This window comes from Anser cygnoides, chromosome 2, assembly GCF_040182565.1.
Source record: "Anser cygnoides isolate HZ-2024a breed goose chromosome 2, Taihu_goose_T2T_genome, whole genome shotgun sequence".
Classification (NCBI taxonomy): domain Eukaryota; kingdom Metazoa; phylum Chordata; class Aves; order Anseriformes; family Anatidae; genus Anser; species Anser cygnoides.
The window spans coordinates 130,745,249-130,767,940 of record NC_089874.1 but is presented as its reverse complement, the minus strand read 5'-3'; the positions used below and the strand labels follow the sequence as shown (position 1 = coordinate 130,767,940).

The window sequence follows — 22,692 nt, the reverse complement described above, 5'->3', positions numbered from 1 at the left end:
CTTTACGGTAACATAAACATTTCATGCAGCATTATACGACCCTGCTTTATTGCTGTGCTGTGAACCCTCTGACATTCATTAGTATTTAACAGGTCATAGAATCTGAATACCAAGCTGCTTAATTATCTTCCTTCTTAGCTACTCAGCAAAATACCAAATATCTACCACACCATAGCAGTACTCTGCAAACCACAAGCCTTTCTCCCTCACCTTTGAAGAACTATAGGACTATTTAATACTATTTTTATATCATATTTCACTACAGCAGAGAATTATGAGTTTTCACACAAGAGTTAGGGAAATATTTCCGTATATGGTTATTGAAACCAAAATTCAAAATCCTCAGATGGTATGAGCTGATAAAACTCCATAAATTTTTTTAGATAAGACTTTTGCTGATATGTAACCACCAAATGTAGATTCAATTTTTTTGTAGAATTGCTCAATCGACTCTCATAACACAGAGCTACTGCTACTAGAAAGAGGTTGTCTTTGGGAAAATGCTGCTTACTATGAAAACAGCACAATAAATACATACAATATAAATCTTAACCTCTTAAGAAATTATTGTATGTTTTTTTAAAAATCTACAAGCAAAATAATATATATATATATTTATTTAACTATTACAGCTATTTCAAAAAGCCTCTATTCTTTTGTGTAAAAATATTTTGGTACTTTGTTAGTCTAAGGACTAACAGCAACAAAGGACTTTCTCTTTAAATGTAGGTGCTGCAAGAGCATCTCCAGCAGAGTTTGGACAACTAATATAATCAGTATCAGTCGAGCCTGATATAATTCAGTTCTTGGGAAGGTTTTTATCTTATTTCACAAATGAAGTCAATTGAAAAGTGCTTTAAAAATAAATATTAATAAAATGCTCATTGGCACGACTCTAGTCCAGAAATAAGACTCAAAGTTTTAGAAAAAATGGATTAAACAAAGTTGAAAATTGTAACCAACTCCTCAGCACAAGAGAACAGGAAACTTTTCCCATCTCCCACCATGACAAAGAATTGGTATGTGGAAACTCTTAGGAGTAGGGCCAGGAGGGACACAAGACACAAAGGTGGTGATACGTTTGGGCCATATGAAGAATGAGTAATTTGTACTTCTGTTTGCTAAGAACTAGCCATACTACAGTTCTTATTTATACCATAATAGCACTATTCAGAAGAGAAACTCATTGTACCATAGACATAGAATACGAGATGCTTTTGCTTTAAGGAACTTGCAGACTACCTCAAGAGAAGTGAAAACAAAAGGAGACCATCAAACAAACAAAAAGGTGTAGAACACGGGGGATCAGTATTACATGAAAACTCTTCACACACTTAAGTTATAGACACTGGCTATATAAAACACGGCTGTGATTGATCTGCCACAAAGAGACAAGAGCTAGCACACTGGAAGAAGGGAGGATGAAGTAATGGAGAGTTTTGTTTCAAGCAAGTTAGGAACAATCACTGCAATCTCAAAGCTAAAAGAAAAAGATGGGAGAACCAACAGGGTAAAAGTTCTGTGGGGCACTATTGACAAATCAGAGAACAGAAAAAGGAGTAGCAGGAGTAGCATATTAATGAATATAAGAATGTATGACTGGCCATACCAAAGCTAGAAATGGAAATGCTTAACTAGATTCTCATGAATACTACAGAAATGGTTTTGTAAACATATGTTTTTGATGTGACATCTGTTATTTGTTTTTAATTAATAAATATTCTTGTACATTTACCGAATGCGAGTGGCCTAAGTACTAGTGCAAATAAATAGCCATGTGCATGTTATTTGTACATACATACATATATATGTTGGTTTTTGTTTGTTTTTTAATGAAATAACATCACGAAAAATCCACCATAGATTTTGTGGAATCTACCAAGTAGATCATTGACTGCAATTTGCAATATGCGTGCTATGACAAGTGGGCAAATGAATTCCCTGTATCTGCAGACAAATCTATAAATACATGAAAAGCTGAAAAAGAGGATACATTTGTTAAATATTCTCTATAAACACTTCACCTGAAACTAGTTCAGTCATAAATTAGAATGAACAAAATATACAGTCATATTGCATAGTGAAAATTCCAATAAAAAGTATCTTTAAAATAATTTAAATGGTAGAAACAAAAACTGTAGAAAATCACATAAAGCTATCAATGGGAATATATGTACACATATCAAGAGGATGTGTCTGTCTACATCTTATCTAGATGCCCTAGGACCCTTCTGTAGGAAATGGAAAGAAATTGACAGATCTAGTAGTCTATTCATCCCATACTGAAGGAGACACTCAGAAAAGGTCAAATGAATTCTGCTTTGCCTATTCATCTCTTTCACCACTGCTACTACAAACTGCTATAAACATAACCCAGATGTCCAGCTTCAGTGTGGATATCTACCCTCTCAACATCTGAAGTTAATAGGAAGACTCCCATCCCTCTTTTCTTACCTGTATTTACGTCCATTTTTTTCCTAAAAGCAGTATGGCTGCACACATTTCTATACAATGGACATGAACAATGAGACAGTATATCTAAAATAATTTTAAAGCACAACTCTAATACTAATTAAAGTAAGCTGGGACTTTTCTAGCCAAAGCAAATATATATTCTGAGATTTTTTCCTGTATAAGTTAAACAGAAATGGGTCTTCTTTCTCCCACAACATAATCTCTTCTGTCTCACAGGGAAAATTTGGCTGTTACCTTTCATTGAAACCTCAGAACTGAAATAAAAGTGTGTTTAACAAAATGAACTATCATTAAAACTATTTTCACTCCCCTCTTATGCACATTAAGGACCCAGTCCCAGTTGCACAGGCATAGATCAGTGCTGCTTACTCAACTGGAAGGGCTTCTCATACACGGAGGACAGGGACCCAAATTATACAAGCAATCTACTGAACATTAGTCAGTTTCAAAATAATGATGAACAATTGTTTGCATATTATTTTCACATATTTTGAGGTGGTGAAAAGTAGTGAAAAGCATCATCTGACCCAGCTGGGCACCATACTACTCTGTATGACAGATAAAAGACAGTTACATCATGCAGCTTACTGGTAAAAAATGTGAACTGCTCTCTCTGCCACTACATAGTGGCTTCTCCAAAGAGAGATGACAAAGCAGAGAAAAAGAAAAAAAGAAAAAAAAAATGAATATTCATTTAGCTCTGGCTATCTGTTTGGGAACTAAGCATGATATAGAAAAGACATGGCAGATAAAAAATGTGGACTAGGAATAAGAATGACTGAAAAAAATGCAATATTAGTATCTTACAATAATATAACAATGTGAGATATAATGCGAGATATTTTACTCAAGTATCTCAAAATCCTTCTGCAAATATTTAGCTATCTACAATGATAAGAAATATCCAAAACAATGAGAGTGTTGACATATATTTTCAGAATAATTTTTGGTTAATCAGGAAGAAGCTTTGTTTACATTAGGGTCTAAAAACCAAGGGTTTAAGTCATAGAATGGCTTGGGTTGGAAGGGACCTTAAAGATCATCCAGTTCCAACCCCCTTGCCATAGGCAGGGATGCCACCCACTAGATCAGGTTGCCCAAGGCCCCATCCAGTCTGGCCTTGAACACCTCCAGGGATGGGGCATCCACAACTTCTCTTGGCAACCTGTTCCAGTGCCTCACTACCCTTACAGTGAAGAATTTCCTCCTAATCTCTAATCTAAATCTATCCTCTTTTACTTTAAGACCATTCCCCCTTGTCCTATCATTATCTTCCCCAGTAAAGAGTCCCTCTCCACCCTTTTCATAAGACCCCTTTAAGTATTGAAAGGCTGCAACAAGGTCTCCCTGGAGCCTTCTCTTCTCCAGGCTGAACATCCCCAGCTCTCTCAGTCTTTCTTCATGGGAGAGGTGCTCCAGCCCTCTGATCATTGTATCAGATGGCTGATGAGTATACATTGCCAATACTGAGCAAACCAATGGGAATTTTGATCAAAAATTGAAAACACGTATCCAGAAATTGCTGAAGATTTTTTAATAAAAATTCCATATCATCAGCGGCTGAGTACTTAAATGGAAGCCTCTGACAAAACACTTCATAAAATACACATCTAGAAGATAGCACATCTTTTTTTTTTCTGATATTAGGTCTAAAAAAAAAACTACATGTGGAGGAAAAATGAATATTTATATGATAGTATTATCTTTATAGTTTATCATAGGACTTTATATTTCATTATATAATGCAATGTAAATCACAGTACTTACATCAGAATAAATTCGTGTTCCAATTACTCGAGCATAGTGTGGATTTGCCTGCATACAGTTGCGAGGACAATACACCCTGAAATATTGAAAATAAAGCACACTCAGTTAGGAAAAATGATATTAAAGTATTACTATATATCATATTCAACATCAGCATTATCAATCTATTTGATGACGCATACAGACATACATACTGACATTAAAAGACAATCAGTTTTGGGGCTTTTGTTACTATTGACTGAAAAGCATTGCTGATCCAACTTGTGGTTCACAAAGTGCTTGAAAACATTCTTCAACAGGTCTGGTCTTCTTCCTCCTTTTAGATAAGCAGGTCATCTCTTCATTTAGCATATACGAGGACAGTAGAAAAGCTAATGTATCATTATCTGTTTTGACAGCATTCTATCCAAACAGTACAGCTGAATACCTTCTCAGGAGATGCGTATATGAAAGAAGACCTGGTATGGTGCTGATGAGCTGGTGATTAAAGAAATTTAGCAACTTACAGTGAGGGTGAGCACTTAACAGTTATGGATAAAATGGAAAACCTTGGAAAGTAATGAGATTTTAGGGGATCAGAATGCTACTAAAACACAGACTGCCTTATTCATCTGCATTTTGTTTAACTTTGAGAAAACTTTGTGTTTCATGAATCCTATAGCTTCAATATATACAGGACAACTATGCGGAAAGCTAATAATAGTATAGAAGGTAGCAAGCATTGTGTTTGAAAATTATAATATGCTACAAGGAGGAAATGCTAATAAACCTCAGATCTACTCTGAGAGGGTGTTTTGGTGTTTTATCTAAAATTGGGTCTTGACTTTATAGTTTTAGAGCCTTCCTTTTTGGGGCAGCACTAGGAAAGCATCCTTCACTGGGATACTACCCACACTCTAGTCAATATTTGGCACGTCACAGCCCTTGGGCATGCTATGGTCTTATCAGATGGGTCATTGAAACAAGCTGTTGCAGCTGGAAGGGAGATTTTTGTCTGAAGAAAGCAAGAAAGAAGCTTTAGAAGACTTGATGATTTATGGTTAAGGCATAAGAAGGAAAAAGGAGCTTGTACAATCAGTGCCATTACTGATGATTAGTGCTTGTAGCTCCTTAGACTACATTTTCAGAATTATGTTAAGCACATGCACAGAATCTTGAACGGATCATTGCTGTTCAGAAGGTTCTTAAATTGATATACCAGAATTAATCATTTTAATGTTATTTTTATTTTTTCTTAAAGACAGACTGTGTTTTTCTCTTAATGAAACTAGTTTTATTTTTCAATTAAGGAAAAAAATAAAGAAGGTAGAAGTATGAGATTTCATCCATCCATTCCTGCATTCCACTCCTTTGCTTGCTTCTCCCCATCTTCCAGCTAGAAAGCTAGGAGTCACAGCCAAACACCAAACAAGTCCATGGACCCAAGTGCTACATGAAGCAATGTTTTCCTAGCAGTTCTGGCTTTGTGCTTACTTCCTGTATTGGCGGTAGGATTGCTATGAAAGTACTCCTGTGGATATCTCCAGCTTAGCTTGTGGTAAATCATGCTACAGTGTATTTACCTTTGACTCATCTATGGTTTTAAGAACTGTTACGGATTTCCTTCCTCAAAATATTGAGGCACAGGCTTCTTTCAATAAGTGAAAACATAAGCTTCAAAGAAATCGTACATATATTTGACTGAAAGCAGTTAACTGACTTGCAGACCACACCTGACCTTAACAATATATACTTCAATCATGTTGCAAATCTATTTGCTCACTCCAAAATTCCCAAACAATTTGATAACTTCTGTGACAAATATTTTTATCAGTTCATTTTATTGTATCTGTTTTACAGGTGAATAAATTGAAATAACATGTATTTTGCTCTAGGTGCATAGATTTAATAGTGGAAAATGAAAAAGATAAATGGATCTTTCTTCACAGTGTTTAGTCTAACCAAATCTTCACTAAGATATGCCAAGAGAGCAAAGAAAGATCGGGAGCTTCTCCTTATGAAAAGAGCCTGAAGATCATCTTCACTTACCTGGCCGTCTGTTTACACCAAAGACAAAAATATCAGTAAAACATTTCTGACTTCACTTTTACAGCTTCTACTGTCACCTTTGTCAATGACAATTACAGACAATTATTATCTGACAGAAGATAAGGCAGCACTTTGTAATAATAAAATATTCAAAGAATTTTACCTTGGACAGTGTGAGGCTGGTTTTTGAAAGGGACACAATTGTTCTACTGTTGTTTCACAAGTGATAGCTTGAACTGAATAAAGTAAAACCAAAAGAAACCAATAAATGTGTGCTATTTAGAAAACCATAATTCAAAGTAACTGAGTTTATAAGAAATAAATACTAACCTGTTACTTTAGAGACTGTGAAGGAATTAGCAGATTGGTATTTTCTAAAGAATAAATAATAGAAATAGTCATTTTTTTATTAGTAAATATAGAAAAAAAAATCAAGACATTGTCTCCAATCAATTTTTACTCACTGTACATGCCCTACCCTGATGTGAATCTGTGTACTGCAATAGCACATTTACTTTGTACTCCCAGTGAATCTGACTGAAAGCCAAGAATGCATATTAAACTCTTTCAGTAATTTGATTTGCTAAGAGATTAAGTGTACTAATAGCAAATTATGCAATCATTGTCCCTCAAAATGCAGTAATCAAAATCTGTGGCTGAGAACTGCACAGAAGCATCCATCTACCAGAAGAAATCATTCACTTCCCCCCAAAAGTTCATTCTTAAAAACAGCTCCAAGCCTGAATAGTTTCTCTTGACAACCTTTTTGAAAATTTTCATTAAATTTTACTTTTGGATCTTGTGTCTATTTTAAATTATCATTGGTATCACTATAAACCCTGTTTAATACATAAAAGTCTGTTTTTTCAGTAGTTATATGGTAGTCAGATGTATCTGTTTCCTGTTCTTATAGAAACTCAGTATAAACATTCTGTTCCTATATTACAATTCATGAACACTTCTATTTTAGTCCTCTTTACCTCCTATTTTAGTCCTCTTTTACTCCTATTTTAGCCCAGAAGCTATGCCTACGGATTCTAGTGGTTTTATTTGTAACAAAAAAGATGTTGATGGGTTTTGGCATCTATAAAATTATTTAAAATAATAATAATAATAGTGAAGGAAATGACCTTTGAAGCAAATTCCTCCCATGTCACCTACAATTTGTATTTGGAAACTGTTTGCTTGCGTTGGTTCATTCAGTTGCATGGCCCTCCAATTTCACATTTGTTCATTTATTGCCTTCCAATTTGTTCTCACCAAGTTAGCTCATTCTTCTGTTGCCCTAGCACTGTCAAACACTGATGTGAGAATAGTTCACTCTGTTCTATTGTGGCTTAGACAGTAGAGATATTGTTAAAGTTATCTTACACTATGGTGATAAAACAGATAAGAAAATCTGCATTAGCAATCAATAAGTCAAAGCAATCAATAAGTCAAAGGAGAAGATAAGGAAGTTTACTGTATGTTGCATTGAAATTCCATTTTCTCTCTTTTTATGTTTTGGAATATGATCTAGAAATTAGACTGACTTCACTTCCTCTGTTCTTTGAATAGATGTGTAGTTTATGCAAGGCTCCATCTAAAAATGTTGGTGAGAGTCAGGTAGCTGCAAGGTATTCCTTGTCTTTTTGTTTGAAGGTTTCATCTGCTAAGTATAGATATAGACTAGTACAGTAACACTGGCCTTTTGTAGTAAATGTTTTGTAGTAAAAGCACCTTAAAGTCTGAGCAATCAAGAAATAAAGAATTCACACTACAACCTTATAGAAGAGTCATTTACTAGTACTGAAACTTCGGTAAATCTTTATTTATCCCCAAAACTATAATTTATAGACTGGCTTACTAAGCTGATGTTGGAACACAATATTTTCATCACTCTAAAATGTGAAGTCCTAAATATTATATGGACATTAATGAAGAATTATGTACTATAGTGCTACACAGCAGCAGAAGTTTGCTGAAACGTACTTGTTGAAGAGAAGGTATAGGCTTGGTCCTTTAACTGTATTTAATCCATAAGGCCTCTAACACATTTTTTTCCCCAACACCTCAATCACAAAACTAAAACCAAATTAGACATTACTGTTCAGCTGTAATACAATTATTATCTGTGCCCACAGTAAACAAAAATGAGTTTGGATACCTCACTCCTGTGTTCTGATACTCAGAGGATAGTGCCAAACACGCGCTGTAGAGCAGACACTTGTATGGCTTTGTCTCAAATGGCACAGAAATAGAGATTTCAAGCGATGGGAAATCAATTCCTTTCACTTTGAAAAATTTCTGTAGTTTAATTACCACTACTTTTGTAAGAAAGTTGACTCCTAATCCATCAGTACTTATTTGCTTATCTCTTTGTCTCAAAGGATTTTAAAAAGAGAAAATCGTATCTTCATTTTAAGGAGGGGTAATTTAAACCTCAATCAAATAATCTGATGACCCAAAGAAACACATTAATTAAAAATTAATTAATTAATCAATTAATGTCAATGCCTTAAACAGTACTTTCTAGGTAACCCAAATTCTAGGCCACTGAACTTAGTCTACCTAGCCAGTGTTTCCTTCTATTCTGAATTACATAAATCTGTTGACGAGAGAAATTATAACAGGTTTTACAGCATGTGAAATCGGTTTGCACAGAACAGAGAGACACAGACACAGCAGAGCCTCTAATGGTTACTCTTACACAAACAAAATACATCATTCAACAAAATTCTGTTTTCTTTCAGTATGGTATTACTCACACCATCTTGCACGTACACTACTATTACACATACGCTAACTACAGACAGCAATGTAGAACTCTCCAGAATACATAAAGATATTGTGAAGTGTAGTTTGCAGATATTAATAATATCGTAGATTCCAACATACGTTATAGTTATCAACGGATAATTATGCATGGTAGCAGTCAAGCAGATAGACTCCACTTCTATGTACTTCTTTTCTGGTTTTGCTTTCAGCATGTATGTGAAAATAGATCCAAATACTCACTGACAAGTCTCTGGACAAATACCTGAACAGTGTAGTACAAAGTCCAAATTAAGTTTCCACAGCATGCAGTATTGTTCTATTATTGGCCAATGCAGAAATTGAGCAAAGTTTTGTGCAAAATATTGTAAGTATATTATGGAATTGTAATGAAACTATCAAAAATGTATGCAGAGATATATTTTTGCTTCTTTCATATTGTTTCTTTGCACAGTACAAGAGGGTCACTTCCAAACACAAACTTGGGAGATTACTGCCTTGTTAGCTGTCATACATTATTGTGTACATGGGCCAACACTGGTTGTATTACCAGCTTTGTAATAACAAATATAATACATGTAAAAACATTTAAAATAATCTAGTTTAATGTCAGTGTGTACTACTTTTTTTTTACAGTAAATCCATACATTTACAAATTATTATTGTGACACTTTTCTGTACACCATTAAATACTTGCTAAAATTTCGTAATGGATACAATACATGTATTTCCACATGTCCTTTTATGATAGAAGTATGAACAAAATATTATTACTGTGATATATTTTGTATGAAATAACAAAACCTTTCCATACATTTTAATTTTAAGGAAACTTACCCAAGTGACTGAATGCCATTTCTATAAGATTTGATAAAGTAATTTTTCCTTCCTTGCCTAGTGACATCAACCCAACCACCTTCATTGTCTAGGATGCCATAATGTATGGCAGCTTTACAAATACTGGATTGCTGAAAAACAGTGTGAAAAGCAGTTCCATGTCAGACAAAAATCACTATTTTCCATTGTAACTCAATATGAAAAATCCAGTTTTTAATTACAATGTATCATTAATAACTTGGTAGATAGACAACAAACTTAATAGACTATTTAGGTGTTATTTCAAATAAAGAGAACATCCCTTTGCCTTATTCAGAGATAAAATATACTCATTTACAGTATAATTTTTCACAGTATCTGCTTTTTTCCTATACTGTTTTACAGTTCTACATGGTAAATTATACGTTTTCAGCTAGGCATTAAACTTACACAAGTAGAACTGTCTTACTGAAACAGTTCATATGAGTGTACTCACAAATTGCTGTATTTGTCCTTCAGTTGCACCTTAACATCTGGACATGCAAATTTTATTTCTGTGCATGTGTAAGGCATATGAAGTACATATAGACAATACATGCAGAATAGCAGATGCAAACATAGTTTGATGTTACCTTAAATAAAAACCTACATCAAATGTTTATGGTCTTCAAAAATCAAACAATCAGAGAATGGTTTGGCTTGGAAGGGTCCTTAAAGATCATCTAATTCCAACCGCCCTGCCATCCATTCTTAATACAATTTTAATCCATTCTTAATACAATTTTAATTAGCATTCTAATGGAAAATACATTCTATTTGTACAAAATCTGATTTTAAAATGTTTACCATTTCATAATGTACACTTCCAATAACCTTGGCTTTGCTATCCAAACAGCCAGCAGGACATTCATACCTAAGAAAATAAAACACAATTTGGCCTTAGACCCTGGGATTACAAAAAGGGGAAATATTCCAGGTCACACATAAATATGGCCTTTCCTAATAATAATAATAATAATCTGTAACAAAACTGTAGTGTAATGACAATTGTAAAATTTACCTTACCTATTGCAAGTTGTTCCTTTGCACTGGTCTCTTAGACGTACTTCACATGAAACAATCTGAGCTAAAACAAGCAAAAAGCAATTTCACTAGAATGAATTTCATGCTACATAATTCAAATTTGTTGACTACTTGAAAATCAGGTAAATTCCTTACACATTTGCTGTGTGCTTATTACTTCATTTTTCTCACTGTCATCACTGCCTGTAGAGCCTGAAGGTGAATGAGTTCTTGGCCGGCTTTGTGCTGTTGCATCCTGGGCTTTGGACCGTTGCTGTTCAATCTCATTGGTTTCCTCTTCTGGTTCATGGGGAGAATAAGGCCTTTCTGAATCCTCTGTTTCAGAAAATCAAAGAAGATTTCTCAGATTAAATAACTCAGTGTTTGTGGAATGCAACCCCCTTACCATGTTTTGGTAACATGGCTTTGTTTTCATAAAATGGTGGTTGAATATAAATAGGAAAGCAAGGAAAAGTTTCCATTGTTTCATAACAAGAAGAGATCAAGCTTCATAATACAACTCAATTATCTTTCTGATGCTGAAAAAAGCTAGAATTTCTCTAGCAGGAGAAATTTCTCTAGTAGGAAAATGCTCCTAATGCTCCTTTTTTAGTATCTTTTTTTATGCTATCAGGAAACTAAGAGGTTAAAGGTGATATTCTTATTAGATGTTGAAAGAGTTCTACCAGGTTCGTAGATAGCTTGTAATTAAAGAATCCGATTTGGTAAAAAAAAAAAAATTGACAGCTGAAAATGAGGCCCTTTTACTGATACATAATGTTATTAATTTTGAAATACTCATCAGTAACCTACATTTCTTACTTAAACAAGAAACGTAAGGAATGTACTTGGAAACACTGGTTGTTTCTTTTTTGTACATATGAATAGGTGAGTAACTTTCAAAAGTTATTAACAGAAACAGCTAGGCTACATGCATACAGAGTAAAAAAAGAAATAGCAGTTTCATAATATGTTATGTTCAATGCTATAAAATACAAATAACATTTTGAAAATTTTGAGAAGTTAACAATCAACCTAGCTGTCATTTCGTTTAATTATTAACGTCTTCTTGTCTTGTTCTTGATTTTTCTTACAGTAATGCATATGGCTATGTCACTGAGCTACTGTTTCCCTTTAACAAATCACCGCATAACTTTCACTATAATTTACAGAAAGACCAATAAAAAACATACAGCTGAAGTCTGTATCTTTGTGTACTAAAAGACCTCAGTCAGGACTTAAATTAGCAGGAATTCAGTATACTCCACTCCCTCCTGTGACACTCAGCTTCGCACATCACATAGTACATGATCTCATTTATCACAGTAAAGTAGGTCCCTATCCTGTGTTTGGGTACATGCATAATATATTCTGTTTCACTATGTTACAGCATAATGAGGCAAGAAAGCAAAAGGTTACATTCCAATTATAATTTTAACTGTTGAAATAGTACATACCTCTGTAACAAAGATTTTCTCTGCAACCTCCTCCAAAACTAGGAGGACATGCAGAACAGGGTCGGCCAGGTTTATATGGAGCATGACCCCACCAGTTACCCCTTTAAACAAAAGGAAACAAAAAATTAGAAAAACATGCTATAATGAATTAATGCATTAATATTAAACATCATGTGAAAAAATAAATTATGAAATCCAGCATTCACTTATACCATAGTATTGTTCTGATAAATCAAACACAATGTCATTTAAAAGTACACAAAAATATCAGAAGTACTGCCGTAAACTGCTATAAGATTATTTTATATTGACATAGCATTGTAAGACTAAATTCCTCCTTTACATGAGAACAAGCTCCACTCTCCTAAATGGAATATCCTATAGGATATTAACCATTTACTTACATTCTTTAAGGTCACGATGGGGAGATACATTTCTTTTACAGATCATTATCACAATACAGTGAAGATCTCTGATGTTGTATGCTAAAAGACAGGCCACAAATTTGAAGTCCTACAAAATCACAAGAGTATTTGTGCAGCCAAGGCTGCCTTGGGAACAAAGCTCTATTTAGTAAAAGTACAAAAAAAAATAGAAAACTCAACTGATTTCCTTTTAGATTATTTCCTGGATTATCATAAAGTATTCACTGCCCCCCCCCCCCCCCCCCCCCCCCCCAAGATATTTATGGGTGTCAGCCCAACTTACTTAGGAGAATAATTGCATACAAGATAGACTGCTTTTGGCCAAATCTGTCCCCAGATGTTCATGTTATGACACAAATTAATTGCACAACCTATTCTGCTACTTGTTGCCCAAACAACCTATGGAAAAGAAAAGAGAAATGTATGTGAAAACCAAAACTAATTAACATGAAACTAAAACTATCTCCAAACTTCAACATACAGAACTCAAAACAGAAGCGATGCTATATCTATTCCCCTCTGTTATAAAAGTCTTAGCAACCTAATTAAAACTGACAAAAATCCACTAGGTTCTATCCCTATTAGAAAGAGAAGTTTTACATTGATACAAGAGATACGGCTCTCATTTTAAAATATATATATATATATGTATAAATGCTCTAAACATGTATTTGAAATGGCAGCAAATGTTTACAACACATTATCTGAAGAAATAATTCTTGGAATTAAAAAAAATAGAAAACATTGCAGTACAAGATGTCAGGTTCCTGTGTCCTCACTGTGTCCTGAGTTCTCACTAAAACCTAAGAATCCAAAAGGATCTGGATTGCTTGGACTGACAGAATAGGTACTTGTCAGCAGTGAGAGAATGCAACATAAAGCTATTCACAGAACAACTCATACATCGAAATGATTCAAGTCACAGATTTTAAATAAACATGCTTTCATGTCATTGCAATCTAATGTGGCTGTGCTCCTTTATTCATCCATTTAGACAATTTTAATTGCAGATCCCAAAATAATCTGAAAGACAAAGGTGGGGATGTTTAAAGTAGACAAATACAACAGGTGCTAAACTAATTAATACAAGAGAAGCCAACTGTGTAATTCCTTCAGAACTTTAGAAGTTGAAAGGGATAGGGACTGTGAAGAAATAGTAACACAAAGAAGTATATCTATGTATTGTAGGTCTTGCACGTGATAGAGTAGTGTAATTATAGTTATTTTTACAGAAATGGTAATTAAGAATATGGAGGTAGTTCTGTCTTAAAATTTGACACAGTGGTCAATTATGATAGTAAACAAACAGAAAAAAAATCTTTTAAAATAATCATTTTGAATGTTTTTAATAACATATCAAATGTTTTATTATTTTATATGAGTTTTAGTATAAGACCAAGACCAGGCTGGATGAGGCCCTGGCAAACCTGATCTAGTGGGTGGCATCCCTGCCTATGGCAGGGGGGTTGGAACTGCATGATCTTTAAGGTCCCTTCCAACTCAAGCCATTCTATGATAATCTGAAGATTATGTATTTCCCATTCACTGAAAACATGACCGGCTCCCCACAGAAAAAAAATCCAGGTTATATACATAGACTTAAGAAGTACCAAATAAATTAGTACTTATGCGATTTCAAAATCCTGCTGAAGTACAAGCAACATGTTATAACTGCTTAACTGTTGTTTGACTTGACAAATTCAATGAGGAAATTTTTTCTTCTTTTTAAACATGCTGTTTCTTCAACAAATTCCAGAAAGGAGTACCAACATGCCAGCCGGCACAGAGATGAGATTATGCAAAGCACACTGAGCAGACACACTCAGTACTGAGTATTGTGAGATTTTTCCTCGATCCTGTTAAGGAACTGATAACTATGTTGTACAGATGTTACATTTCTTCCACAACTCTACTCTATGTCACCAGTACCCAATGCTTTTAACTATGGAGTCTCATAAAAACAAGCCCCTCTCCTGTTTTCCTGTGTCATACAGTCACCTAACTGGAGGTCTTGACTGTTCTTTTCCATAGCTGACAAAACCCAAACCCACCTACATACCTGTGTGTAATGTGTACAAACAGGACCAGAGCATTTGTAAGGACAATATGGGTTGCACTCATGAGGATGTGGATACGTGAAATCTCTCACTTCATCATACCACGCTTGGACATGAAACGTTGGAGGCCTGTACCTATGAAAGCCAGCAGTAGTCTATTAGATCACTAAACAGCTGTAAAGTCTATAATTCTTCCTTAAAGTAACAAGCACATTTTGTTAGATTTCAAAAAAGTGATAATATACTATTAAACAGTGTCTTAAACTACCTTCCCCAGTGTGCCCCCAGATTCTGTCCAATTGACGGAAGAAGGCTTGCAGGTCCATGCTCCCATAGGCAGGTTTCAGCCCATGACTCTGCAGATCTCTCCAGTTCTACATCCCATGTCTGAAATTTGAAATAAAAGAAAGGGACACCTTCTTAAAAATACTTGATGGCTACCTAATACACTTTAAAAACAGAACAAGACAAACAAATTAAAAAAAAAATAGGAAGATTGTCCATTTTCAAACCATCTGTTTCTGGAGCAGAAGACTAAAGAAAAAAAAGCAACACTTTAGGATTGTATGCCCTATTTTTGTTACATAAGTAATAGAAATGTTTCCACCAAGAGGAAGGAAAAAAAAAAAAAAGCTTTAATCCCTTCACAGCTTTCCCTTTAGAAAGCATGTGCAGGCATGCTGCAATGAATAAAAGACAAATAGGAAACAGAAAGGCTTAGTTCAGCTTTCCAAGTTAAATCAAGTGCATTTTCTGTCTTGTGAGGTTTCTTTTTAGTAACAAGCACTTTCCTTAGCCAAAAGAGTATTATCCAACACACTTTCAGCATAAGGCTTTATTTCCTCTAAACCAAGTTCATTTGAAATGAAAATGATTTTCTCTCCCTTTTCTGTAATCAGCTTTCGTTGAAATAATACAGTTCAAAGAAAATATAAAAACTAAAGTAACATTGTCAGTTGCTGTTTTTCTGGCTAGGTTGGTAAAAAAAAGGCATTCATGTTAGCAAGAGGCATGTTTAGGATAAGTTAAAGAAAAATACTATGTATGATTGTTTATCACAAATGTTTACCTTTTCTGTTCTTTAGAGGGATATGGAAGAATAAGTTTGTAGCTGAAAGACGGATGCAAGTTTTTCTCTTTCAAAAACATACTAAAATACACTCATCTTGAAAAAAAATTAAACCATACGCTGTATGCTTAACATATTAACCTGGAGTTCACTCAAAGTGGTTCTTGTTAAGCAAAGTAGCCATACTGCGGATTGGCTTTTTAAATCTCTTTATAATTGCAGACAAAGTTTCCAGGTATCTCATTAACTGATACCAATAGTCAGGTTAAGAAACTAAAATAAATGTAAGAAGGAAACATATTGCTTGAAAAAAGCACAGCTATTGCATCATGTGTTCAGACTAAATTTCTTAGCATGAGACTGGGTTATCTAAGTAACAATAATTCAGTATTTCCAAACTGAAAATTCCATGCAGACACTGTAGATCATGTCTACAAATTTTTGGCACAAGTTGAAGGTAAAAAAACTTCCTCTATAAAGAGAAAGAATACAGAAACATAACAGAAATTCCATGTGCTATAGTTTGTTTTTCTACTGATTTTGACAGGCGGTATTCATCTTATTAATTAGGTTACTTATTTAAAAATATATGCTTTTGGTTATGCAATATCACGATTATGGAGAGACTAATATCATTCAAATTAATCCTAGAATATCTATTTTACTGATATATACTCTTCTTCAGAAGTCTCTAATGCAGTGATTTCTCTTTTGCCTGTTATTATTCATAGTAAATGTACTGGGTACATTTTGACTCCCAAAATGCAACATTTATTTTTGACAGAATTCTCTAACAGTATAAAAATGACAGAACAAAGCTTTTAGCCTACATATTGATACAAAATCCACTGACTCTAGCAAACAGTAGAAAACTTCTGTTCACCTTATTGGGCCAGTATTTCAATGTCATAAACTATAGAATTCCAGTCTTAAGTCAGAAAGTTTTATGACAGTTTGTATAAATGTTTTCCCTTTCCTCATCACACCATTGTAAATAGTTCTTTTATCCTACTGTGCCCATTGTTAAAAAAACAAAGATTAAAACATTTCTTCCACATACAGACTTATTTTTAATAAACTGCAGTACAACGGCTTCATGCTGGAATCACGACTCCATAACATTTTAAAATAAACGCCAGTATAGTTTGTCCTTGCTTATATTATACAACATGAAGACAACTCAAAATCTTATATTACTCAAGATTTAGCCCTGTATATGAACAAGTCCAAACATAAAGCTAACATACATCCCAAGTAATTAATTACTGTTAAGAATGGTTTTACCAAATACAGAATTAAGCTAGACCAAAATGTTTGTACCTGCACACTTTTAGAACGTCATGTCTCCAAAGCCAGATAAAATTTTCTTACAGCTTTTATGAGCCTCAGAACTTGAAAATATTTTCTCTTGTAAAGCATCCTCTCACAATTTCAACTCTAAAAGCAGCAGTGACATATACAGGAGTTGTACTGCTTTGTTTACTGCTTTAGGTATTCGTTTGTTTGTTTGTTGTTGTTGTTTTCTCCACGCAAGTTTCAAAATATTTTATGCAGCTATTTTAACTTAAACAATGACTTTTCGGTAGTCAATAGTAGCTGCTTGAAGCAATTCCTCAAGCTTGTGAGCAAGTTATCTTTAAAAAAACAAATCTTTTAAAGACTGATGGTAACTACACATGACAGAGCCATCCAAAACTCTGCAAGAAAAGCCTTTTGAAGAAAAACTTAAATTCATCATTAATCCTCCTGACAGATGAACAAGCATACTCCTATATACTTTTGTGATTGGATATTGTCTTCAAAAAGTTTACTCAATATTTTTGTTCTTTTTTGTTAACTGTTTCTTGCCTTCAGCCACAGTATAAAATATTATATATACCTCTGCTTGCCTAGCCAGAGATAGGCACACTTTCCAGTTTCCAGGCCACAACCTTAGCAGCAGCAAAGAAATAATTTTCAAGAATGGGTTCAAAGTGAAACTCTTCGCAGGAAGCACGGTGCAGAAGATTATATCAACAATGAGGACCTTGGGGCACTTGTATATTTTTGTCCTTTGCAGAGTCATTCCTGACTCCAGAAAAGGTTTGTATATGAGCCAAGAAAGCAATTCCACTCTTCCCAAAAATATGTGCACAAGATTGTCTCAGACAGGAATCTGCACAATTAACTAAGGGCAAGAGGTCCTAGCTTATGGTTCATCATGAAGTAATCACCCTATTTCTTTACATCTTACAGAGCTTAAATCTATCCCACTGGTGCTTTCCAAGGTTTTTATTTACTACCACAGCTAGGTGAACCTCATCATAGTGCACTTCCCTTGGAGCAACTTCATTTATGATTCTGCTCTGGACTCCTCTAAGACAGTGACTCCTCTATCAGCCTTCCCTGGTCACTGCCCTTCCGTGTTAATCACAATGACAGGTCTAATGACAGGAACCTTGCAGACTCTTCAGTTTGTGACATATGTGAAAGTGGGAAAGGATAGAACAAAATAATGAGGAAGTTGGAACTGAGCTAATCACAATTTTTGCCAGCCTTCACTGAAAGCCAATAATTAGAGGATTAAACACAACTTTTATTTCAACTTTTTTTTTTTCAAATTTCCATTCTCTGATAAAAAATAAAAAGTATGCTAATTAGCACTAACAGGCTAGACAATTGCCATTTATTAATGCATCAAAAAAAATCTTAACTTACCAAGCAAGTCATTATTTGGCCTAATTAGATGCACTATTTTAACATTGTTAATATTATTTACAGCAATGTTGTAACTTTATATATGTATACACATTTTTATGTTAGTTATCAATTGGCCTTTTTATCAACAAACAGTGCTTTGACATTGTTTTACAACACTGGAAAAAGAAAAGTTTTTAACACTTGCACAATTCTTATTTCAGTACCCTTTGTAAAATGACTGTGATACTGTCTCATGGGAACTGTCTCATATATCAGAATTTAAATACAAGCATAAAAAGACAGGTATCTTTTTATCAGAATATAGTACAAAATTTAACCACATACATTTTATACACAATAATTTCAACTACTAAAACTTTTATAAGTGTTGATAAGAATTCTTATGACAAAATCACCAGAAATCTGACAGTAAGTAGTTGGTGCTACGTTAGGATTGAATTCACCAAATTATACTGCATACCCAAATGCATAGTAGGCTGACCAATCAACAGATAATCCCAACTTCAAAGTATTGTGAGATCTGAAATGAATCAGATGTCAAAAAGCCTACATCTATGTTATAGTTTCACAACAAACAATACCACGTCTTATTTTTCTCTCTGTGTGTACCACACAATGAAGTCACTTCAGAACAGTCAGCTGCTCAGGAAATTCTCTGTGTGCCAGAGAAGAAAGGACTTATTCATTTGTTTCTCAGCCTTTAACACCTAAATCCCTTATTTCTAAAGCCAGATATAAAAACTACCTTGCATGGATATAGTGCACATATAGCTAGCACAGTTTATTTTCAGAAAACACTGCCCATTGTCCTGCCAGACAATGTTAATTAGATCTAGGAATTGTTTTTCTTTTTGTTTGTTTTGGGTAGAAGGTCATGAATAAATATCCACCCACAGTACAATTAACATTGCTTCTTCTTAATCAAGACTATATTTGAGTTCAAATATGTTTAAATATACAATAATTAATATTGTTAACAGAGCCAGTTATTTCAAAGCTAGTTCAGCTATCTCAAGGTTAAATCGCAGTCCGCAGTACGTAGGTATATATTACATAGGTTACCATGTGGTAACCATATAGCTTTATTTCTTTTTCATCTTAATTAAGCATTGTTATTGGTTGGGATGGAGTAAGTTTCAAAACCATAGTGTATTCAGATGTAAAAAGATATATACATGCTTTCATGGTTCATATAATTAAAATGGCTTTTGTTCTCCTAGTGTTCCCTTCCTCCTTAAAACAGTTTAGAAAAAAATAAAAAATAAAAAGCAGGAAATAAAATGTTTGAAGAAAGGTTTCCAAAAGCACCTAAAAAGGTCGATTCCAAGCAAGTTACACAACCAAGAACTTCAAACAACCAATATATAACTGATCAGTGAATCTTTACATAAAAAGATGCTTGGCATTAAAAAAGCCAGAGTAAGAACATATGAACGGCCATGGCAACACAGACAAACTACATCATAACAGAAGTAGGCATTTTTCACATTTTAACCATAATGTCAGTGATATTAAAATCTAGATACTGAAATATATTCTTAGCTGGCACAAATGTGATCCTTTAAATCAAATTAAAAATTTAAATCAAAAAGTTCTTCCAGAATACTCCTCATTATCAGCTGATATTTTAAAGATTTGTCAAAATACACTTCTAGAACAACTTTGAATCAATTGGTACAGAAAAAAAAAATTAAAAGAAATCTCTGCATAGCTATAGGTTGAATTCTTTTGCTTAGTGAAGGATGGATAAAGCCTTCAATCAAAAAATCTTAAAAAAAAAACAGAAGTTGTTTTTTTCCATAAAAAGGGTGACCATGGGGTCTTTTTAAAAAGGGTCTTCTTGAAATGTAGGTGTGAATCCACCTGATGCCTCATCCACTAGTTCCCTCATTCATGCTCTAACATGACCAAGTTTCAATGAGTTTGCACTATCAGATTTCTTTGGTAAGTACTGGGTACTGACGGGAGCACATGAAAATGGAAGTGTAACTAGGCAGCCGATTCCCAGGTCTGACAAGCATATTGACAGGCAATTCTTTTGATAATACATGCAATGTAATTCAACCTGTTTATCAAGAAAAAATATTTTTCATGTTGTGGAAAAACTACATGTAGTCTACCTTCTGGATAAGGAATCATCAGAGGAGGCAGCTTTCCACATTGAAGTGTTCAGTGTCTACCTGTCATCAACACAAACCTACCTGAAGTTCTTTCGTTTCACAGAACTCTGCTGGAGTAGCAACAAACGTAAAAGGTGTTGCTAACATGTCTTAAATGGAAAAATGTCCTTTTACTTTCCAAATGTTTCTTGTATTTTTTAATTCCACAAGAACATTCAGTAATGCTAATTATAAAGACCAAAAGAGGGTACCTTAGCAATGGGAATATACAGTACTACTGCAGAGATGAGGAGAAACTAAAGAGGGTTTTTTGCCCTCGTCCATCAGTACTCATTATGTCAAAAAGGTTTTAACTACCAAGTTATGTACCTTTTTCCTTTCCTCTCGTATAAATCAAGTTTACATCTAACTTTAGAAATATATGTTGTATTTCTCTGCCTTATACTTACGAGGACAAGACAGATGTAAAACACTATATATTAAAGACCAAGACAACAGCATATGCTGTGCCATTTTGTGGTACACAGTCTCATCAGTGACATAGTTCCTTTCATGATATTATTGAATCTAGGGTTATCACAACAATTACAGTATTCTGTCCCATAAATTACATTTTTCTCAGGCCAAAAATTTTGAAAATTACAATTTTCAAGATGGCTTTTTTTTTTCCCCCCAGTGCTTTCTAACATTCTGCATGCGTAAGTATTGTGCACCAGAACTCCAGGAAATAATAAGTGATCAATTTTTGACATATGAAAATTCAGTCTGTGAAAGCTAGATCCCATTATCTTACCCTATTGTTGTAGTATATGTAGGCTCTGAATTGTTCTTAATTCCAACTTTCACAGAAAACTATTTGAATCTAACAAATTAACATGTTGCAGTCCTGCAGACTTGGACTTTATCAACTTTAACAAGTCACATACATGGCTTTTACAAGTCATGTACCAGTTTTACAAGTTCACAACCTCACAAGTTTACAACCTCAACTAGAGAAATATTAATCTTATATTACAGGCTGTATCTGATGTTTCATCTCTGAAATTTTTCTTCCATTTTTGTGCACATCTATTTTAGGATGAACTATATCGTTAAAAAATACTATTTTAATTCATGTAGAGATGATGGTACTACCACAAGTCTACATTTGCTCTGTGAACATAAAGCTAATAGCCAAAGGGTTTTGTGTACTGTTATGCTGGAACACTCAGTACACACATATTCCTGAGGACTGCAGTTACAACCAACATCAGACATGCCAGTTCTTATGAAGGCAAAGGATGATGTTCCTCCCTCATTCCTCCTCCCATTCTGGACAAGAATTTACTGCCTATTGATCTAGTTCCAAGTGATGAACACATTTATGAATCTAGCCCTTCCTCTACAGAAACAAATCATGCTATTTTTATCTTATTTTATTGGTGGCATAGTAGATTGATTAAGTTTAGGTTGTTCATGACAGGATGTCCGTGTTTCACTGAAATATTTGGCAGTTTTCTGAGTGGTAGGACAGTGATGCTGATCATAATGTTAGATGTGCTCAGTATGCTTCAGTTGTTGATAGAAGTGCAAAATTCAGAAGTATATAAGAAAGATAACAACAACAAAACAGGCATAGCAGAGTTTGCTGCTATTCAAGATCAACATCTTGCAAGGCAGACTCCCCCAAGCAAGTGCTTGTTTGAAACTTAATCAAAATACTATGTTTTAGCTTTTAACCTTGCCAAATTTACTCTTCCTAAAACCCCTAGTCATACAGACATGACTAAGTTCACAAGTAATCCACCTCCTTACAATACAATCTTTTCTTCTAATTAGATACGTACACTCAGAACAGGAGATTCCAAATGCTGGAAAATAGCTTTTTAATCATCCAAGAGAAAATGTTTCTCTGCAGAAAGTTACCGGCATAACCACTTCCCTTTTACTCTTGTATCCTCCTGCATGACAGAGAAAGTCTAT

At 34.3% G+C, this 22,692-nt stretch overlaps 1 protein-coding gene across 2 annotated transcripts in view; it reads right to left on the bottom strand.

The window, feature by feature from the left end:
• The window catches only part of CRISPLD1 (cysteine rich secretory protein LCCL domain containing 1), a 48,845-nt gene that overhangs the window by 11,820 nt on the left and 14,333 nt on the right, over positions 1-22,692 (bottom strand). For both annotated transcript variants that reach the window (XM_048077040.2, XM_013172439.3), the window contains 11 exons: positions 15,110-15,228; positions 14,844-14,976; positions 13,068-13,183; positions 12,360-12,460; positions 11,059-11,238; positions 10,906-10,966; positions 10,687-10,753; positions 9,862-9,992; positions 6,601-6,644; positions 6,434-6,506; positions 4,243-4,318 (listed from right to left, as the gene is read on the bottom strand). In XM_048077040.2, the coding sequence (XP_047932997.1) occupies positions 4,243-4,318; positions 6,434-6,506; positions 6,601-6,644; positions 9,862-9,992; positions 10,687-10,753; positions 10,906-10,966; positions 11,059-11,238; positions 12,360-12,460; positions 13,068-13,183; positions 14,844-14,976; positions 15,110-15,228 (1,101 nt within the window). The remainder of the gene's footprint in view (positions 1-4,242; positions 4,319-6,433; positions 6,507-6,600; positions 6,645-9,861; positions 9,993-10,686; positions 10,754-10,905; positions 10,967-11,058; positions 11,239-12,359; positions 12,461-13,067; positions 13,184-14,843; positions 14,977-15,109; positions 15,229-22,692) is intronic.